Below are 21226 nucleotides of genomic sequence, written 5' to 3' on the forward strand. Positions count from 1 at the left end.
GGGGATTGCCAAATATAAGGCCTCCCCTGAAAGTAAGACCTAGCAATTAAGGCTGCAGCAGAGTTCCATTGGGAAGCATGGCTGCAGGGCAGAAGCAGCACTCATTCATACACACCGGAGGGAGGGAGGGAGGGAAAGTGCTTGCTGGCCTTGCCTTGCCTTGCCTGTTCCCCAGCCTCCGTGGCTGCTGCTGCGCTGCCGTTTCTTCCTTCGGAGAGAAGGCTCCGTTCCTGGCCCTGCTCCCTTTGCCCCCATGGCTTCTGATTGGCTCCTGGAGCCAGGGCAAGGGAGGGTGGGAGGGAAGGAAGGAAGAGGGCTTTCCTGCTCTTTCTGTTTCTTAAAGGTACAGGACGCATAGGGATTCTCCTCTCATCCTTATTCCAATCCTATGCCATGAAACTGATTATTTTATACTATTATTCTATTACCATATTATTATCATCATATCTGTTACTATTATTATATCCCATTATTATATTATCCTATTAATATATTTTATATCATTATATTATATTTTTTCTATTATTATTATATCATTATATTATTATTCTATTATTATTCTATTATATTTTCATATTATTATATTATTCTGTTATTATATTCTATTTTATATTATCCTATTAATATATTTTATATCATTATATTCTATACTATTATTCTATTATATTATCATATTATTATTTTATTATTATTAGCATATTCTGTTTTATTATTATATTCCATATTATATTATCCTATTAATATATTTTATATCATTCTATTCCATTCTATTATTCTATTATTATATTATTATGCTATTCTGTTATTATATCCCATTATTATATTATCCTATTAATACCATATTATTATCATATTCTGTTATTTTTATATCCTATTATTATATTATCTCATTAATATATTGTATATCATTATATTATTATTATATTATCATATTATTATTATAGTATATTATATTATTCATCATTCATGACTACATTGAAACTAGAATAGAGAGAAATCAGCGTGGAAACCTTGTGAAACCTAAACTGCAAGAGGTACCATAGATTGTTGCACATGTAAATAATGGTAGTAACAAGAAATTCTTGATAGGATTCATAGTTTGTCTGGTTATGCTGGTTTGTGATGACAACTACTTTACAGTATATAATAAATGTTCATTTTGTTGTTCAACAATAAATGTGAGCTCTTCTTCATGGAAAAATAAGACATCCCCTGAAAATAAGACCTAGTGCATCTTTGGGAGCAAAAATTAATATAAGACCCTGTCTTATTTTCGGGGAAACAGGGTAGTAGTTTGACTGCTGGAACAAGAACACTGGGAGAACATAGGATTTGAATCTCCACTTCGCCATGAAAATTGTTATCTTGAGCAAGTTACGTTCCATAGAGGAAAGGAAGGGCGAAACCCCTCTGAATAAATTCTGTCATTCCACCTCCTTGATAGGCTCACCTTAGGTTCTCTACAAGTCAGAAATGACTTGAAGGCACAAACAACAGCAATAACAACAGCAACAAAATGGAGAACCAAACTAGTTTAGACTGAACAAGAACACTACATGTTCCTGTTCAGTCTAAATGTTTCAAATAATAACTGCAGCAGATAAAGAAAGATAAGTGTGAAATATTGCTATTCAACACTTCACAATACTGAGTATGAGATAAATAGAAAAGATCTGCAGAGAAAATGTTAAATTGTACAATAATCACACCTTTAAGAATCATCTAAAAAACATCAAGCAGGAAGAATCACCAATCAATCATGTAACAACAATCACCAATGTAACAACAATCACCAATGAATTTTAAATTTTTAAATGGTACCTACAGCGTTCTTATTTTTCCCAAATTCAACTTTTCCCATTAGAACAGAGTCACAATACAGGGAAACTTTAGACATATAGAAGGAAAGAAACAAAACTTTCAAAGCTTCTTATAGCTCAAGCAACTGATTTTTTTCCAGCAGAAAGAATATTCATGAATGAATAATAGGTATTTTCCTAGCAACTATAACCAGAGTTTTAAAATGTATACTTGCATAGCCATCATTTTAAGACATATTTGCTTGGATGAATTTGTATGCAGTAAGTAAATAACAATCATATTAAGTCATATTGTTTGAAGTTAAGATTTGCAAAGTCTATACTGTCATTTCAGTTGCATTAGTACAAGAAAAAAAACAAAGTATGGAGTCATTACCTTTATTTATTTATTTATTTATTTGTTGTCAAAAGCACTGCACAATAAATAAGTTTAAAAGTGAAAAAAAAATAAAGAAATCACAAGCAGCTAAATAGTTTTAGACCAAAAGTGGGCAACAGCGACCACATTGTCCGTAGCTTTAAACAACTCCTCCTCCGTACATGAGTCATTACCTTAAAAATGGTCTATAACCATACTGAGTATAGAGCTTTGTGATTTTACAACTCAAGAAAGTGATTTTGTAAATATACTATTATATTTATATTTTCCAAACTAACTTTTAAACGAACAAACACTCTTTGGCAAAGAAACCCTAAAGATTAGAGCAAAATTATTTCACAAATATGTGGATTGCAAATTGAAGGTAAAAGCATTACATCTGAGTTTGCATGGACAGCTTCATTGCATATTCATACAAAACATGGTGTTACAGAAAATGTAACTGTCAACTGCTCTTTATCTGAATGACAAAAAATAATAACACTTACAAAGTCAATCCAACTAAATATTCAAAAATTATGAATATTCCAAAACTGACTTATAGACTGCCTAACTTCAAGTCTTAGCAGACTCACTAACATAAATGTACTTCAAATGAATTATCGAACAAAATGTTTGTAAAACAGGCAGGAATCACATTTTTGTTTAAACATATCCAGCCCAGGAAACACCAAGATACCTTCTGGGGATGCACACAAATATATGTCTTGCATACATCTAGAAAAGGACATGGAGGGGGAAAAGTGGTTCAATTCAAGAATGCTTCTGTTTCTGATCTTGTCAAGATGCTCTTGCTGACAGAAGAAGGGCTGGGCATACAATTTCTGCTCATTTCCTTTCCTCCTGCAGGCTGTGCTTGCTCATGCGTGAACTCCCCCTCCCCTCTCTCAAAAGTAAAGACAAATAAACAAATAAAAAATACACTACCACAGCACTGACAGAAGTAGCTAGCAAAAAAAAAATCTTCTACTAATGACAGTCACAATTAAATTGGTCACTTTCATAAACAGAAGGGTAATTCAGGATCTAATTCAACATTTAAATGTTTCTAGCAATAACTGTAGCAGGTTAAAATATGGGTGAAATATTGCTATTCACCACCTCACAATATTGAGCATGAGATAAACAGAAAAAAGTCTGCAGAGAAAATGTTCAATTATACAAGAAGTACACATTTAACAGATATTTAAAAGCCATCAAGCAGGAAGAAACAATAACAATTACCAATGATTTTTAGAACTTTAACTGGTATCCACAATATGCTTATTTTTAAATGTACAGCATTTGTCTATACCTCACATTCTTACAGAAACCTACTGAAAGGATAAGCCAACATCTCTCAAACTTATAAAGAAAAATAAGGAATATTTCAAAAAATGCAGTGTTTCAAATGGACTGCCATAAAAATATTTTCCATTTCTGCACCATTTAAAAATATGCAGACATTTTCATTTCCTGCTATTATTCCCCTAGAAAAAATGCAATTTATGTTTATCCTTACATATTTAGTCATTTTGCACATGGGAGAGAAAGCAAATCTAAAGTTTTCCAAAGTAGCAGTTTGAGGAAAACATTGGTCAAGTACTATGTACATTTTTGGCAATGTTCAAGTAGGTTTTTGGTAGTATTCCTCTACAAAACAACCCACTAAATCTATTTGAATCATTCAGTTGATAACATCATCTGAACAGATAACATTTGACAATGTTTCAGTCAAAGTCAAATGTATGAGACCAAGCCTAAAAACTACAATGTATTTCATTCTGTCTTTCAGAATGAAACTCAGTTATTAGGTTATCTGAAAGTACCTGAATAATCATTCAAGTTGTTACACTAGCTATAAAGCCTAATGTACTCTTTATTATATAGTACAAGGAGTTGTATTTGTTTATGTGGCATGTAGGGCTTTAGAACTTTTTCTCATTTCAAACGTGCTTCAATATTTTCAGAGATTTGTTCCCTTTATTACTTCCACTTGAAATCAAAATATACTGTAACAGCTTGTGCATATTATCTCATTAGTAGCTCAGATGTCTTGTAGTACAATTTGAGTTTACACTTATGAACTAGTGGCAGCCACAGAACAAAGCCAAACTGGGAGTTTTACATCAAGCCACAACTTGTTAAAAACTATCCTCTTAAAAATAATTTTCCATCTATATATATAAAAGGGTAATGGAATCATGGCACCGGACAAAACGACTAAACTAAATGCCCCACAACCTCGAAAATTGACAACACAACCTCTCATCCACGCCTCTACGTTCATACAACAAAAAGAAAAGAAAAATTAAGTCCTAGCCACAGCAACGCGTGCCCGGGCACAGCTAGTTACTTATATGATAGTAAGTTATAGCAGAATTTTTAACTGACTTATGAACATTTTCTATGACTCACTTCAGAGTGTTAGAGAATGTGTAATTACAAAATCAGCAGCAAGGCAGTAGTTGGAATCTGACTGAAGGCCATTTTTGCAATATCACAAAAGCAGATAAACGCTACTTGGAAGCTTTACTTTGCATGGCACAGGATAGAGAGCAGCTGTGTTTAAAAAATCAACAACTGTAGGCCTTATTTGCAAGCTTTTCATTTAACACAGCTCTGGCTGACACAGGAGGAAAAATGTATCTCCTGCCTACCATTCTCCTCCCAAGCATAACCCCAACAAATGTATGGTATGTATATTGGGGAGCAGGAAGAGAGGCTTCTTGGTTACTTTAAGTCATTTACTTTAAATAGCACTACTACTTAGCAATACTACTAAGTACACTTTATTCCAGTGAATATAACTCCCAGACTAAACCAAAGTGACTCTGTGACACTAATAGCTTCGAACTGTTCAATTTTCCCCCCAAAGGTTTCATCCATCACTGTAATTATAGACTTTTTACTGGGGCTCCTTGGGAGTAGTAGGTACTGGGATTTATAGTTCACCTGCAATGAATGAGCACTCCGAACCCCTCTGATGATGGACCAGGACCAAATTTGGCACACAGAGCCCCCATAACCAAAAGAGCATATTGGACAAATTTGGGGGGGGAAAGGAGTTATAATTCACCTGCATCCAGAGAAACAGTGACCCCCCCCCCCCCACCACCGACAATGGACCGGGACCAAACTTTGAACAGAGAAGCCTCATGACCAACTGAATATACTGCAGGGGTTTGTGGGAATGGGCCTTGATTTTGGGAGCTGAAGTTCACCTGCATCCAAAGAGCACTGAACCCAGCCAACGACGGATCTGAATCAAACTTAGCACATAGACTCAACATTGCCTGCTATGGATACTGACAGATGTTTTCGGACAATTGCCCCGGAAATCTGGGAGTTGTAGTTCACCCCCATCCAGAGAGCACTGCAGCCAGGTGATGACCAGCCAACAACAGATCTGGACCACACTTGGTACACAGACCCAAACTTTGAATACTGGCAGGGTTTGGAGAGGATTGACCCATGATACTAGGAATTGTAGTTCACCCATTCCAAACTGAGAATACCTAACAATCAAAGGCAAATAATGCCTTTATCAAATAACCCGTGCATCACTATGTTACCAAGCTAGTTATAAATATATACAGGCTGTCACCAAGACACAAACAACTCATAGCTAAGAACGGGGGTGAGGCAACAGGAAGTGAGAGAAATCTACCCCTAAGGAAGGGAATTTACATTAACTCCTGAAAGAGTGATCATGGGGAAAAGGTGGCTTATCCACTTATGCTTTATCACCAATCCTTGTTTCCACAACAAGCCATTTTTTCAAAATCCAATTATCACAGGTACGAAAAGTGAGGTGAAATCTTCTTAACAGAGCCATAGAGAGAAAAACAAACACGACAGGGGTGTTAACCCTTCCCTATGCTATCCAAAGTGTGTGTGTGTGTGTGTGTGTGTGTGTGTGTGTGTGTGTGTGTGTGTGTGTATGCATTCTGCGTTCTGACTTTATTTCTGTCAACTTTGACTTTTGACTAGCAGCCAGAGGAACTTTGGACTGAAGCCAGTGACACTGTCAGGGAGGAATGCAAAAGAGATTATCTATAGAAAAAAATCCCAAAGAAATTGCAATGGATGATAGAAAGAACAGTGAAACTGTTAGGTACAAAAGTTGACAAAAATAAAATCAGAACGCTGAATGCAACCTGTTCAATAACTTATTGCAGGGTCTAGCAAAATTATGTATTATAATAATCAATGCAGAGAAACAGGATCTCAAAACCTGGGCAGGTTCATTTATAATGAGATACTTCTTCAGATAGTTGGGAGCTATCATAACCACAATTTCCTTGACTTTTCCTAGCTAACTTGCATTTCCATTACCTTCCAAAAAGTGCTAGCGCTTCCTCTGGTACTAGCTCCTGGTACTGCTCTTAATGTCAAAGCAAAACCTAGATGGGCCAGCAGCTCTTAACTCAAAATGCTCTTAGGTTGGGACACTCTTGAGAGTAGAGGTTTCACTGTAGTCATCTACAAAGCAAAACCACTTTCTTCAATGCTGGTTTGAAATTGTATTTAAGCATCCAATTAGATTCTAATGAATTATCTGGACTTGCTGAACCACCAATCTGGCAACAATAATTAGTTTGTTTAAAACAAATACACACATACATTAAAAATGGCTTCAATCCAGCTTCACAATAAGACATTTTCATATTTACCAAAAAGGGAATACTGACCAGAGAGGTTTTTTTTTTTAATATTAAGAAGCTTAAAAAGGCATTTCTTTTTAATTCTTTTATATATATATATATATATATATATATATATATATATATATATATATGAGATGATTTTAACGTTTTATTATTTTAATAGTAGTAGTAGTACTACTACTACTACTAATAATAATATTATTAATTTTATTTATAACCTGCCCTAGCTCCCAGAGGGGACTCATGGCGGTTTCCAAACAGAAAGTGGTAAACATTCAATCTCATAATAAAAACAAACCAAATAGAAAAGAATAATTAAAAAACATAATAAACCTCATTATACATATTTACATCGTAATAATAGCTAAACAACTAAAATGCATTAAGATATAAAATGGTTTGCTTCAGCCAACAGAGTCCAGGTGGATTTCCAGTATTAAAAGGAGGTTGTATATTAAGAGGCTCTAGTCCTCCTCCTCTCCATAGGCTAGAGCACAAAGATGGGTTTTCAAGAGTTTTTTAAAGGAGAGAGAGAGAGAGAGAAGGGGCCATTTTTATTTCTTTAGGGAGGGAGTTCCAGAGGTGTGGAGCAATCACAGAGAAGGCCCTCTCTCTCGTCCCCACCAACCACGCTTGAGACAGCGGAGGGACCGAGAGCAAGGCCTCCTCTGTAGATCACAGCACCCGTGTTGGTTTACGTGCGGAAATGTGGTTAGTCAAATAGCCTGTGCCCAAACCATTTAGGGCTTTATAGGTAATAACCAGCATTTTGTATTTAGTCCGGAAGCGGACCGGCAGCCAGTGGAGCTGCAGTCACATGGGAGTAGTTCTCTCCCTATATGACAGTCCAGTTAGTAACCTGGCTGACGATCTCTAAACTAGTTGAAGCTTCCAAACTATCCTCAGAGGCAGTGATACTTAGATAGCATTGTGGTAGTCCAAACGGGATGTGACTAAGGCGTGGACTACCATGGCCAAGTCTGGTGTACGTGCGCAGCTTAAGGTACGTGCGCAGCTGGCGCACAAGCTTCAATTTTGCAAAGATGCTCCTAGCCACTGCCAACACCTGGAGTTCCAGCGTCAGCAAGCTGCGAACCTGTGTCTTCAGGGCAGTTACCCCATCCAGCACAGGCTGTAACCCTATCCCCTGATCTACTTTCCGACTGACCAGGAGTACCTCTGTCTTGTCTGGATTTAATTTAAACTTGTTAGCCTTCATCCAGTCCATTACTGATGACAGGCATTGGATTAGGACCAGGACAGCATCCTTGGCTTTGCATGGAAAGGAGTAAGAGTTGGGTGTCATCGGCATAAATTTGACACCAACCTCCAAAACTCCGGATTATCTCTCCCCATGGTTTCATGTAAATGTTCAACAGAATAGGGGATGGAACTGAACCGAGGGACCCCACAGACCACCGGCCAGGGAGTCAAACAGGTGTCCCTCAGCACCAACATCTGGGTCCAATCCTCCATAAAGGACAGGAGCCATTGTAAAACAGTGCCCCCTAATCCCATCCCAGAAAGCCAGCTCAGGATACCATGGCCGATGGTATTGAAAGGTGCTGAGAGATCCAAGACAACCAACAGGGACACACTCTCCCTGTCTGAAACCAGACTGAAATGGATCCAGATAATCAGTTTCATCCAAGAAGCTTTGGAGTTGAGAGACTACCACCATCTCTAGAACCTTGCCCAGGAAGGGGAGATTTGATATTGGCCAGGAGTTGTTCAGTTGAGTGGGATCCAGTGCTGATTTCTTTAATAGAGGTCTTACTACTGCCTCCTTGAAACTAATTAACATTCTGCCTTGGATCAAGGAGGCATTCACCAGCACCTTCACCCCCCCCCCCCCCGCCTGATTTTATTAGCCAGGACAGGCAAGGGTCTAGAGAACAAGTGGTTGCCTTTATTTCTCCCAAGATCTTGTCCACGTCCTTGGGCTATACAAGCTGAAAAGAATCCATTAAACAAGGAGAAGCAGATGACTCAGTTACATCCACGGAGACTGCATTAACACTGGTGTCCAAGCAGAATGGATCTGAGCAACTTTATCTGCAAAGAACCTAGCAAACTCATCACAATGAGCTGCCGATTGGTCAGGAATACCTGGCTGGGCAGAGTTTAGAACTCCTTTTACCACTCGAAACAGCTCTCTTGGGTGGTTCTTTGCAGATGCAATGTTAGCAGCTATAAAGAACTTTTCTGCCGCCTTCATTGCTGTGGAATAGACTTTTAAATGAGCTCTAGACCGTGCTTGGTCGGATTCGCTGCAAGTTCTACACCAACGGTGGTCTAGCATCCGTTTCACTCGCTTCATCACCACCAGCTCCCTGGAGTATCAGGGGGCTGATTTTAGATCAGTATTTTCCCATCTGCCTTGGGTCTCACTGCCGGGGAAAGGTAGCTTATAATAAATTAAATCTTTCTCAAGAAGCCATCCTCAATACCAGACAGCCTTTCTGGGTTGCTACTAGAAAGAATGGGAGGATAATTCAGTATTTTAGTAAGTCCTTACACAGCCCTGGAGACTTCTCTTAGTCACAGTCTCAGTACATATTCACAAGAACTGCACTAAGAAGTATTCTCACTTTACCTGCCTTTGTATGTTCACGTGATACTGATCAGCCCACATTACTAGAACAAGCTGAAAAGCCTTTTTCTCTTGCCCTCCCTTGCCCAAACCCTATTTCCCTCCCAACACCTAGGGGTTGCTTGGATTGTGCTTTTCCTGCATGGCAGAAGGGGGTTGGATTTGATGGCCTCTAGGTTGCTCCCATTACTATAATCTTTACAAAGGCTGGATGGCTATTCATTGGGGGTGCTTTGATTGTGCTTTTCCTACATGGCGGAAAGGTGGTAGAACAGGATGGCCCCTGGGGTCTTCCACTGAAATACCATTAAGTTTGTTAGTGAAAATTGTTCTTCATTTAAAATATTGTATTGTTCTTGTTTTCTTTTTCGCACTACAAATGATATACATGCAATTTGCATAGGAATTTGTTCATGTTTCTTTCAATTAGTTTACACACTCTCCATCCATCTGCCACTGGCCCGGCCTGTCAAATTTTAAAACACAATGTGTCAAAAAGTTTCCTCATGCCCGATATATATACATTATATATAATATATAAATATTTCTTGGGGCTCCACGAGAAACTTTTACTTCAAAAAGGGCTCCACAGCTAAAAAAGGTTTGAGAACCCCTGCTCTAGTCTACAGAGTTTACAAATTTACACGACCACTTGATGTTAAACTATAAAGAGCCACCAAATGAGTATGTCTTGGGATAAATTATATTCCTTTTCATAAACTATGCCTCTTGACAGGCGCGCACAAAACTGGAATCCTATGTATGTTTAGCCGGCATTTCCTGTGTTCAGTTAAAGTTATCTAGTACCAATACCATGGCTGCTTACATTTAAAACTCCCGTATTCTCCTCTCTGCTACACAGACCTCACTGTTCCTTTTAGAACTGCATTTACTATTTTTAGTTTAATTGCTTTTTTCATTTTTACTCAAAATGCCTGGGCAGTTTTATCATGCCTCCCTCTCACAATTATTTAGATCTTTTCAAAAGCTTATCCTGTGCAAGAGGTGTTCTCTGGCTACTTCCTGCTCTTTAAAATGCTTCTCTTGGGTCTTAAATACGCCAAAGAGAACATAACAAAATTTGCACTTCACATTCTCTGTAAGTTAGCAACTTACTATATCACAAGGAATCATACAAGGTCTATATAAGATTTATTCAAATGTGTTTTGATATTGTCTTCCCCTAAGTCTGAGAGCGTGATTTCATTGCTGAGTCAGAATTCAAATTCTGGTCTCCAGTGTCATATTCCAATGCTCAAACGATGCTTGCCCTCAACTCATTATATTATTAATTTTAAAAAATATATATCCAGTGGATATATGGATAATTGAAGCAAACACTGTATTCATCCAAAATGGCTTAACGTAAACATGGCAACAGCATCATCTCATACTATTTGAAAATAACTAAAAGAACTTCAGCATCATCTTATCAGAACAAAGGGAATGGCCTCAGAAAACATACCAAGCAGCTTCCTGTGTAACTGTCAAAAGCCTGGCCTGTAACTACTATATTAAAATGAAGTAGCAAAGGCCATTCTACATCCAAATATGAATAAAATCACTAGTAAGTGCAACAAAATTTGTAGTGTGCCATACTTCTGTTCAAGCTTCGAATGTTTCCTAGACATTTAATCAATTTGATTTCACACACTTTTTCCTTACTAGCATCAAAACCGGATAGTCTGTAGCCAATTAAACATGTTATCACTATACTATAGAGAGAGTGCGTTCGTGTGTGACCCCCCCCCCAACTCCCGTGTGCCTGCAAATCCTAGGGATCGTCTCAACACACAGAACCTACATTAAAGTGGAAAAGATGTGAATAATCTTTTTTCAAATCTGAGATGGCACTTCTCTAGGAATCATAAAACACAGAACCATAATGGAGGATCCAGAGATTTCTAGAGGTGTTCTCTCTAGAACTCTCAAAACCATTCAACAAGACTCTATGGTCAACTTTCAGAAGAAGTCGATCACAGAGTCACATTAAATGATCTAGAAATTCTGAGAGATTTTAAAAAAAATTAAATCTGCAAAAGTCAAACATGCAAATGTAAAGGGACAACGATCCAGTAATCTTTTCATTTTAATACTACCAAACAATGATTTAACAGCCACAGAGTTAAATGTATCATTTTTTACAGCATGCTTAAAGGGAATGGACAATTTGGAGTACAGTTATAGCACGCTGCTCAATGGAAATAGTCAATGATATCTTACTTGTGCTTATAACATTGCCTATGTCCAGTTTATTATTTGCAAAATACAGTAGTCTCTCACGTATCCAAGCTAAACGGGCTGGCAGAACCTTGGACAAGCGAATATCTTGGATAATAAGGAGGGATTAAGGAAAAGCCTATTAAACATCAAATTAAGTTATGATTTTACAAATTAAGCACCAAAGCATCATGTTATACAACACATTTGACAGAAAAAGTAGTTCAATACGCAGTAATGTTATGTTGTAATTACTGTATTTACGAATTCAGCACCAAAATATCACGATATATTGAAAACATTGACTACAAAAATGCCTTGGATAATTCAGAACCTTGGATAAGCGAGTCTTGGATAAGTGAGACTCTACTGTATAACATTTAATATCCTAGAAAACGTACTGATCTTTCAAATTTAAGAATAATTAGCAGTCACAATAAATGAAGCTGTAAGTTCTCATTTTCCCATATTCAGAAAACATTATCCTGCAAAGCACTACTATTGAACACAATACAAACTTAGATAAACTGTTATTTGTAGTCTATGTTTCAACACCTACAGAACCATAAAGGCTGTTTAAAACATGTTTGAGAAACAATGTGCAATAAAAAGCCAGCAACAAATAATAATAATAATAATAATAATAATAATAATAATAATAATAACAATGTACAGACTACAATCATAATACATCATACCAACCAGAGATGGGCATAAGAATCTGTTATGATTATCACTCCACTGATATAACTAAGCAACCATGAACTATTTTACTGTTTAGTTCATAATCTGAATTTAATAAATTAACTTGGCTTTATAATTCTACAGCGGTGAGCTAAATCTTGTGGAAACATTACTTTCATCTATTCTAACAAGATGTTTAGAATACAAATCACAGACTAAGCTTCCAAATGTACAAACAAGTAGCTTGCTTTATTTCTCATCCTTTCCGAACCATTTAATTTAATCCTATCTCTGTTTTGAAATAACCTCTGGATGTACAGACAAGTCAAATAATGTCTCTACATACTATAACCAATGACAGTTACCACACCATCTGAAAACCCACTTCAAACTTGTATTTGCTAACTGATATCCTGTCCATTCAAATATGCTTTCTTTAACTGTAATTTAACATGATGTTTGAATTGACTTATTAAGCACACAGTAAATATAGCTGGTAACATTCATTTAAAAATATTTGAAGTCCTTTAGAAGATTAATATCAAATAATCTAACATTTAAACAAGCATTTTAAAGAAATGTTTTACAAACAACTTTTGCTGTTCTGTGATATTTATTTGATATTTATTTGTAGCATTCCTTTAACTTTTCAGTATGCCTGATTCACAAGGTTGAAGAATACAATTCTTTTCATAACCATTCCATATTCTGACACCCCTTAGTGAGTTATGACACTTTGCCAGATCAATAATTTTCATTTACTTATGAATATTAGTATGAACTACTCTTACATAAGATGATCTAATTAAGTCGCTAAAGTATATTCTGCATTTCTGGAGAATATTCTTCCATGAAATTTCTTCACTGTTTCGCTCATTTTTTAAAAAGGCATTTAATTAAAAAAAATTATAAGCAAAAAAGTACAATGCACAGAAAAAAACAAGATGTCTAGGTTTACAGCTGCACACTAATATAGACATATAATTCAATCCAATATTTCAAACAGCACCTACCATACCATTTTAACATCTGTGTCACTCAATCTAGTTGTTATACTACTAAGGCCAAGGACAGACCTAAACACAATTTTATCAAAAACAGAAAATTCACCAAATAATGTAGAACAGTATGCTGTGTAATAAATGCAGTTCTATTTCCATGGCTGCTTTGTGCAATTAAACCTGGGAGTTGCTTCATACAAGTGTGTCATTACATCCTGTATCTCTCTGGCAAGGGACGTAGCCATGTTACAACACTGCTTATTACAAGTGTAGCCCAAAACTACCAGTAGCAGATATCTGTCATGGCTAAGGAATCAACATTTCTTGCTAATTTAAATTGGTAAAGAGGGGTTTTTTGTTTTTGTTTTTTTGCTTTAGAGAAATGAACCAGTTTATACACAAGTTATAGTTTAAGTTTATTTAGGTTACTTCACTTTTGTGAAATGGGAATACCAGGTAACACAATATCATATATGTGAGATATAAAAGTCCCAAAAGTTCATCTATTAAGAATGTAAGTTAGATAAAATAGAATTTCCAAACTAAATTCAAACAACTTCTATGATTTTCATGATTTCCTATATAATTTGGCACTAATATCCAAATGTAAAAACCTAATTGATTTTTAAGTGTCTATAAGTGTATTCAACATTCAAATATGAGTGAAGTTTTCTTTATATAAGAAATATTTCTATAAATTTACTTGCATATTATTAATTAAAACTGCTTTTATTATTTCCAATTTGAGGTATTCTTCTTCTTAACCTCCAAGAAGAAGTATGGCATTATGCAAAAATATCCTGTAACCATAAAGCTGAGCCAAGGAAAGCAGGAAAGCTGCTTAAAACAGGAGCATGTAATTGCTGTGCTCAGTGACGCATATGTCGTCAGCAACAGAAAGGGGCTTCCGTGTATCTCTCCCCATTTCTTCCTTCTGTTCTCAGGTGCCCCCATGCTTCTGGGCATGATACTGATGTCAGAAAGAAAACACAAGAGAGATGCAACAAAAACATGCCCCACTTCTCAGAATGTTTTAAGTATTGACATCCGCCATTTTCTGAGCAGAGGAGGAAGACATGTTGGAACAAAAACACAAAAGAGAGCAGCCATTTCCACTAGTTCATCCCAATCGGCAGAGTAGTCAGCTACTTCTATTGCTTCAGAGAATATATTTGCTTCAAGAAGAATTAAAGAATTTAGTTGGTACTGGAGTTGGAGTGAGGGGAAAGATAATCTGCTGGCTGGGAAGGATCCGTCAATATGTTTTACTAGATACAGTTCACTACAACTCTGAGAAAAGCTTATATCTCTTCAGAACAAAACAAAATACATTGATCCTGGTGGGATTAAGAGATAACAAGTGTTCTACCTCCTGAGAGCTATAATTCTTACCGTATGTGAGGGATGCCAACTCCCCCCTGCAGAATCTTGTACAGTTTGCTTTCATATAACAGCTGGGGATGCCTGGCCTTCTGTGACTCTAACTTCACAGCCACTTCCTGCAGTGGAGAAGGGACAGGGGTCAGATACTCCACAAAGAGGGCCACATCTCTCTCACAGAAAAATTAAGGGTAAGGAAAGCCTTCTATGAAAGAACACAAAATGAAGTAACTGTCACTGTCATCACAGCCTATGGGTAAATAATATCTCACCCTGAGGACAAGAGCCGCTGCCACCATCAGCTTACCTGAAAATCTTTTCTGTGCCTTTTAGGTGAAATGGCTACAACTGCATCAATAAGATGTAAAATCTATAAGAGCTATAAGGTCAATATATTGTAAACTGATTTGAGTCCCCCCTGGAGTGAGAAAACCAGTATATAAATACAGTAAATAATAACAAATAAGAAAGCAGGATGCCACTTACAAATCCTCAATATTAACAATAGCAACAGTAATTATAATACCCCCATCTACCACTACGAAATCAGCAGCGTTGTTTACAACAAACATTATCGCCCTTCAAATATCAGGGGAACGTTCAAAGGGGGTCATTTCCAAAGCTTTCAAGCATCCACTGCAGTCCCATTACCGCAAAGTCACGAAAGAACACACTCCTATACTGCCAAAAAAAAAATCAACATTGCTATGATGTGTCATAAATTCCAGGGTATTGTTGAAGAAGAAGAAACCTCCAAAATGAAATGACAGAGGTGAAACCTCACTAAATGCCTCCAAAAGGCAAGAGAAGAGAAGGCAGTAGGCGGAAAATGGCAGAGGCAGGGCCTTCAAAACTGGGGCGAGGCGGGGGTAGGGACTGGGAAAGGGTTGCGGTGCTTTCCAAGCTGGAAGGGCCGCCTCCGTCCCTCCTTACCTCCCCGTTGGTGATATTGATGGCCAAGTATATATCCCCGAAGGAGCCCGAGCCGATCTTCCGCACCAGTTTGTATTTGCCCCCGACGATGAACTCGGCCTTGGAGCCACTGCTGCTCGCCATCGTGAAGGAGGGGTGGGTGAGGGAAGGAGGGGGGGGAGGTCTACGGCTCACACGTCCAGCCCTCGCGGAGCCCCGGCTCCTCCACAGTCAGAAAGCGGGAGGGCGGGGGGAAGCACAAGAAGAGGGCAAGGAGGGAAGGGGGAATTCCTGTTCCTTCGGCTCCGTTCGCACCAGGCCCTTGTCAAAGCCTTTCCCGGCCGCCAGCACACCACTTTCCGCCCTTCGAAGAAAGCAGCCCCCGCCTGCAGCTGGGAAAAGTCCAAGAGGATGCGGCCACCGCCGTCGTCAAACGGCGCTTCACTCGGCCGCCGCCGCCGCCGCCATCTTGTCTGCCTCGCTTCTCCTCACACACTTGCTCGCGCGCGCGCGCGCTCTCTCTCCCTCCTCACTGCTGAGATCCAGGACACAAAATGCCTCCAGCCCACGGCCGACACTTCTTCCCCGCGCAGAGGACTCTGGGAAACGAGAGGCGGAGGAGAACAGTGCCTCCCTACGCATGCGCGGACCCAGCTCGAGCGAGAGGAAAAGAGGACACAAGCAGGAAGTTGTGCGTGATCTTAACGCCCCGGCAGGGCGAGGCCGGTTCAAAGAATGCGCATGCGCATAAACGTAGGTAGGCTTTCCCCCCCCCCCCCTTCCCCAGGCCGCTAGCTGTCGCTATAGTGAACTCCGCCTCGAACTACGCAGATGCCATTATTCCGCACGCGCGAGGAAAAGACAAATGGCCCAAGCCTGTCGGTCAAGGGAAGGGAAAGGCGGACGCGCATGCGCGAGCGGAGTGGTCCGCTCAGGTTTAACAGAAAACAAAAATAAAGGCCTCACCCGCGCTGTCGTAACATGCAGTTTGCAAGCGCATTATATGGTCAGCGTTGACTCATACAATATAGTTGCGCTGTGTTATATGAGTCTACCCCAGGCATGGGCAAACTTCAGCTCTCCAGGTGTTTTGGACTTCAACTCTCACAACTCCTAACAGCCTACCAGGATAAAAAGTAGGCTGTTAGGAATTGTGGGAGTTGAAGTCCAAAACACCTGGAGGGCCGAGGTTTGCCCATGACTGGTCTATAGTGACGATACAATGCAGTGTAGAAGGGGCCAATGGAGCCAGGTAGAAATACCCAGCCAAGTGTATTAAAGGGCTCAGGACCTTACATCTCAAGGGTGCCAGGACTCCCAGGGGAAAACGGGAAATTCCAGATATGAAACTATCAGGGCCAGCTAACACTTCCAAACAGGATTCCATCAGGCAAGAATCAGCCAGGCCATGAAGCTACAAAGCTTTTCAATGTTAATCAAGATGATCAATTGCAAATGAGAGTTCTTTCTCCCACCCTGGACATTCCACAGATATAGAGGTTTTTTCTTAATTCCAACAGACCTCACAACCTCTGCGGATGCTTGCCACAGGTGTGAGTGAAACGTCAGGAGGGAATGCTTCTGGAACATGGCCATACAGCCCTGAAAACTCACAGCAACCCATTGTTGGTTCATTTTAAATTGGAAGCAAACCCCACTTGTTCCCAGCCTACAGGGTTTCAATCCAGGGACATGTCAATCAAGCAAGCAAGCAAAGAAGAAGACATGAAAAAAAATCATCAGAAGTGTGAGGGACATCCTTTTAAAAATTTCATAAGCAATTATGTGGGTACTTTTCTTATTTTATGCCATCCCGCTTTTACCCAGACCTTCTGAAGTCCTTTCCCATTGTTTGGAAGTCTTTGAGGAAAGAGTATCCACGGATTTGACATCCACTGCTTGAAAACATTTTCCCCAGGGGGAAAAACCCAGAAGCAAAGCTTGATTTTGAAATTTTTCATAAGGGACACCATGTTACTGTGCCTTTGTAGCCAAAAGGACTTGAGCACCCAAAAATTTGGGTGTCCGTGAGGGTCCTGAATCAAAACCCAGCTACTAAGGATATCCACATTCACTTTCAGCAGCAAGTCATGCCAGACTGATCTCTTTTTTCGACAGAGTTAAACATGAGCCAGCAATGTGATGCGGCTGCTAAGAAAACCAACGGGATTCTGGCCTGTATCAATAGGAGTATATATTGTGCCAAATTGCTATATGTGTGTGTAAAGAAATCCTTACAAAGTTGTTTGTAAAAGATTTCTGCAAAAAGGGAGCTTTTTGCAGAGGCAAGCCATGCCTCAAACAATGTATCAGTTTGCTGGCAGATGGCTGGATTTGTCAGTTGGGATTTTGAGCTTGCAAGGAGAGCACGGAAATAGGCTCTCTAGCTATAATAATAATAATAATAATAATAAAACTTTATTTATACCCCGCCACCATCTCCCCAATGGGGACTCGGGGCGGCTTACATGGGGCCATGCCCAGACACCATACAATATAACAAAATAAAACAACATATCATAACACAATATAACAGTGCAAAAATAATCATATACATTACAGCACAAATCAGAGAAAACAGTAAAAAACAGGGCGGGCCACATGAACACTTAATTAAAAACTCGGGAGAGAGAGACATAGGAATAGGGGGAAACAGGGAAATAAAATGGTGGAGCAGTCTAAAGGATAAAAACCAAGGGGAATGGCCAGAGCAATATATTACATTTACTCCCCAAAGGCACATCGGAAAAGCCATGTTTTTAGATCTTTCTTAAAGGCTAACAAGGTGGGGGCTTGCCTAATCTCAGTGGGCAATGAATTCCACAGTCGGGGGGCCACAGCAGAAAAAGCCCTCTCCCTCGTTCCCACAAGACGGGCCTGGGACAGAGGCAGTGGCGAAAGGAAGGCCTCCCCGGATGAACGAAGGGAACGAGCAGGTTTATGGTAGGAGATACGGTCCCTAAGGTAGGTGGGTCCCAAACCGTTTAGGGCTTTATAGATGATGGTCTGCACCTTGAATTGGGACCGGAAAGTGAACGGCAGCCAGTGGAGCTCTTTAAACAGGGGAGTAGATCGTTCCCTGTAGCTCGCCCCTGTTATTAATCTGGCTGCCGAGCGCTGGACCAATTGTAATTTCCGGGCCGTCTTCAAGGGAAGCCCCACGTAGAGCGCATTACAGTAGTCCAGTCTAGAGGTAACTAAGGCATGCACCACCGTTGTCAAGTCAGACTTCACGAGGTATGGTCGCAGTTGGCGCACAAGTTTGAGTTGTGCGAAAGCCCTCCCGGCCACCGCCGACACCTGAGCCTCAAGCGTCAGCGCTGAATCCAGGAGGACCCCCAAACTGCGGACCTGTGATTTCAGGGGGAGTGCAACCCCGTCCAGCACAGGTTGCCACCCAATACCCCGATCAGATGGGCGACTGACCAGGAGGGCCTCTGTCTTGTCAGGATTGATCCTCAGCTTGTTCCTCCTCATCCAGTCCGCCACAGCGGCCAGGCACTGGTTCAGAATCCGAGGGGCTTCCTTGGAGTTAGATGGAAATGAGTAGTGGATTTGCGTGTCATCTGCGTAGAGATGGCAACACCCTCCAAAACTCCGGATGACCTCTCCCAACGGTTTCATGTAGATGTTAAATAGCATGGGGGATAAAATAGACCCTTGCGGGACCCCACAGGTCAATGGCCAGGGGTCCGAGCAGGTGTCCCCCAGCTTCACCATCTGGGAACGACCCTCCAGGAAGGACCGGAGCCACTGCAGAACCGTGCCACCGAGCCCCATCCCGGCGAGCCTCCCCAGAAGGATACCATGGTCGATGGTATCGAAAGCCGCTGAGATGTCCAAGAGAACCAGCAGGGTCACACTCCCCCTGTCCAGCTCCCTGCGGAGGTCATCCACCAAGGCGACCAAAGCCGTCTCGGTACTGTACCCAGGCCTGAAGCCAGACTGCGAGCGGTCCAGAAAATCAGTGTCATCGAGAAATTCCTGGAGCTGCGTGGCAACCACCCGCTCCAGAACCTTGCCCAAAAACGGGAGGTTGGAGATTGGTCTGTAGTTGTTACAAATAGATGGGTCAAGCGAAGGCTTTTTTAGTAGTGGTTTTACTACCGCCTGCTTAAAGTAGGATGGCACCGACCCCTGAACCAAAGAAGCATTTATTATGGTCACAAACCAATCCAACAACCCATCTTTGGCCAGCTTGACCAGCCAAGAGGGACAAGGATCCAGAGCGCAGGTGGTCGCCCTCACAGACCCAAGAATCCCCTCCACGTCATCAGGAAGAACAAGCCGGAAAGAATCCCATAAGATCGAACAGACAGGTACCTCGGTTACCTCCGCTGAGACCACAATTGAGCTGGAGTCTAGCTCAAGGCGTATCTGAGCAACTTTGCCTGCAAAGTGGTGCGCGAAATCGCTGCACCCAGTTGCCAAGTCATCGGGAAGCCCCTGGACCTCAGGAGGCCGCAGGAGCTCCCCCACAACTCGGAACAACTCCGATGGCCTGTTGGCTGCAGACGCTATGCGGGCAGTCGTGAAAACTTTCCTGGCTGCTCGCAGAGCCACGGAGTACGCCTTAATAGCGGCTTTAGCCCGTGCTTGGTCGGACACGTCCCGAGATTTCCTCCAGATGCACTCTAGTCCCCTCCTCCTACGCTTCATCACAGCCAACTCCTCGGTAAACCAAGGAGTCGACGCGACTCTACGCAGTGAGAGGGGACGTTCGGGAGCGATCGTGTCCAATGCCCTTGATAGCTCACTATTATAGCGATCAACCAGGACATCGACAGGATCGCCAGTCTCCAGGACAGGAAGATCCCCAAGAGACCTCAGAAGTCCATCCGGATCCATCAGTCTCCTGGGGCGGACCATCTTAATGGGTCCACCACCCCTGCGGAGGTTAGAAGGCACGGCGATACTTAAACAGATCAGATGATGGTCAGACCATGACAATGGAAGAATGTTTTGCTCTTCCACTCTGACTGTCCCACCGTCCACAACAAAAACAAGGTCCAAGGTGTGTCCTGCCTGATGTGTGGGCCCTGATATAACTTGAGACAGCCCCATGGTTGTCATGGCAACCATGAAATCCTGAGCTGCACCTGTCAATGTGGACTCGGCATGAATGTTAAAGTCTCCCAAAACTATCAGTTGTTGGGAGACAAGGGCCGCATTGGAGACCACTTCTGCTAGCTCGGACAGAGAGACTGCTGGGTCGCGGGGTGGACGGTACACCAACAGAATCCCCAAGCTGTCTCGGGCTCCCACCTTCAGGAAGACACACTCGAACCTCGGGGATTGTGGAACGGCGCATCTGATCAGGGCGATGGACTGCCGAAAGATCACCGCAACTCCTCCTCCCCGCCCCCCAACTCTGGCCTGTTGATGCACCCCGAAACCAGGAGGACACAGCTGGGTAAGATTCACACCTCCCAGCTCATCCAGCCATGTCTCGGTGATGCATGCCAGATCTGCCCTCTCATCCAGGATCAAATCCTGGATGACAGCTGTTTTACCATTGACAGATCTGGCGTTCAAAAGCAGGACCTTAAGGTTGGGGGGTCTGTCCTGAAGACTACCACACCTAATCC

At 41.1% G+C, this 21226-nt stretch overlaps 1 protein-coding gene across 4 annotated transcripts in view; it reads right to left on the reverse strand.

Annotated features, from left to right (window-relative positions):
* csnk1a1 (casein kinase 1 alpha 1) overlaps positions 1-16317 on the reverse strand; it is a 58059-nt gene extending 41742 nt beyond the window's left edge. Inside the window, exons 1-2 of one of the 4 annotated variants that reach the window (XM_008104665.3) lie at positions 15660-16316; positions 14739-14845 (exon numbers count right to left, since the gene is read on the reverse strand). In XM_008104665.3, coding sequence (XP_008102872.1) covers positions 14739-14845; positions 15660-15782 — 230 coding nt within the window. In that variant the 5' untranslated portion in view covers positions 15783-16316. Of the gene's footprint in view, positions 1-14738; positions 14846-15659 lie in introns of all 4 variants that reach the window. The other 3 variants (XM_003217338.4, XM_008104666.3, XM_008104664.3) reach the window with 3 other exon arrangements.
* Positions 16318-21226: the final 4909 nt, after the last annotated feature.

Source organism: Anolis carolinensis, chromosome 2 (genome assembly GCF_035594765.1).
Source record: "Anolis carolinensis isolate JA03-04 chromosome 2, rAnoCar3.1.pri, whole genome shotgun sequence".
Taxonomy (NCBI): domain Eukaryota; kingdom Metazoa; phylum Chordata; class Lepidosauria; order Squamata; family Dactyloidae; genus Anolis; species Anolis carolinensis.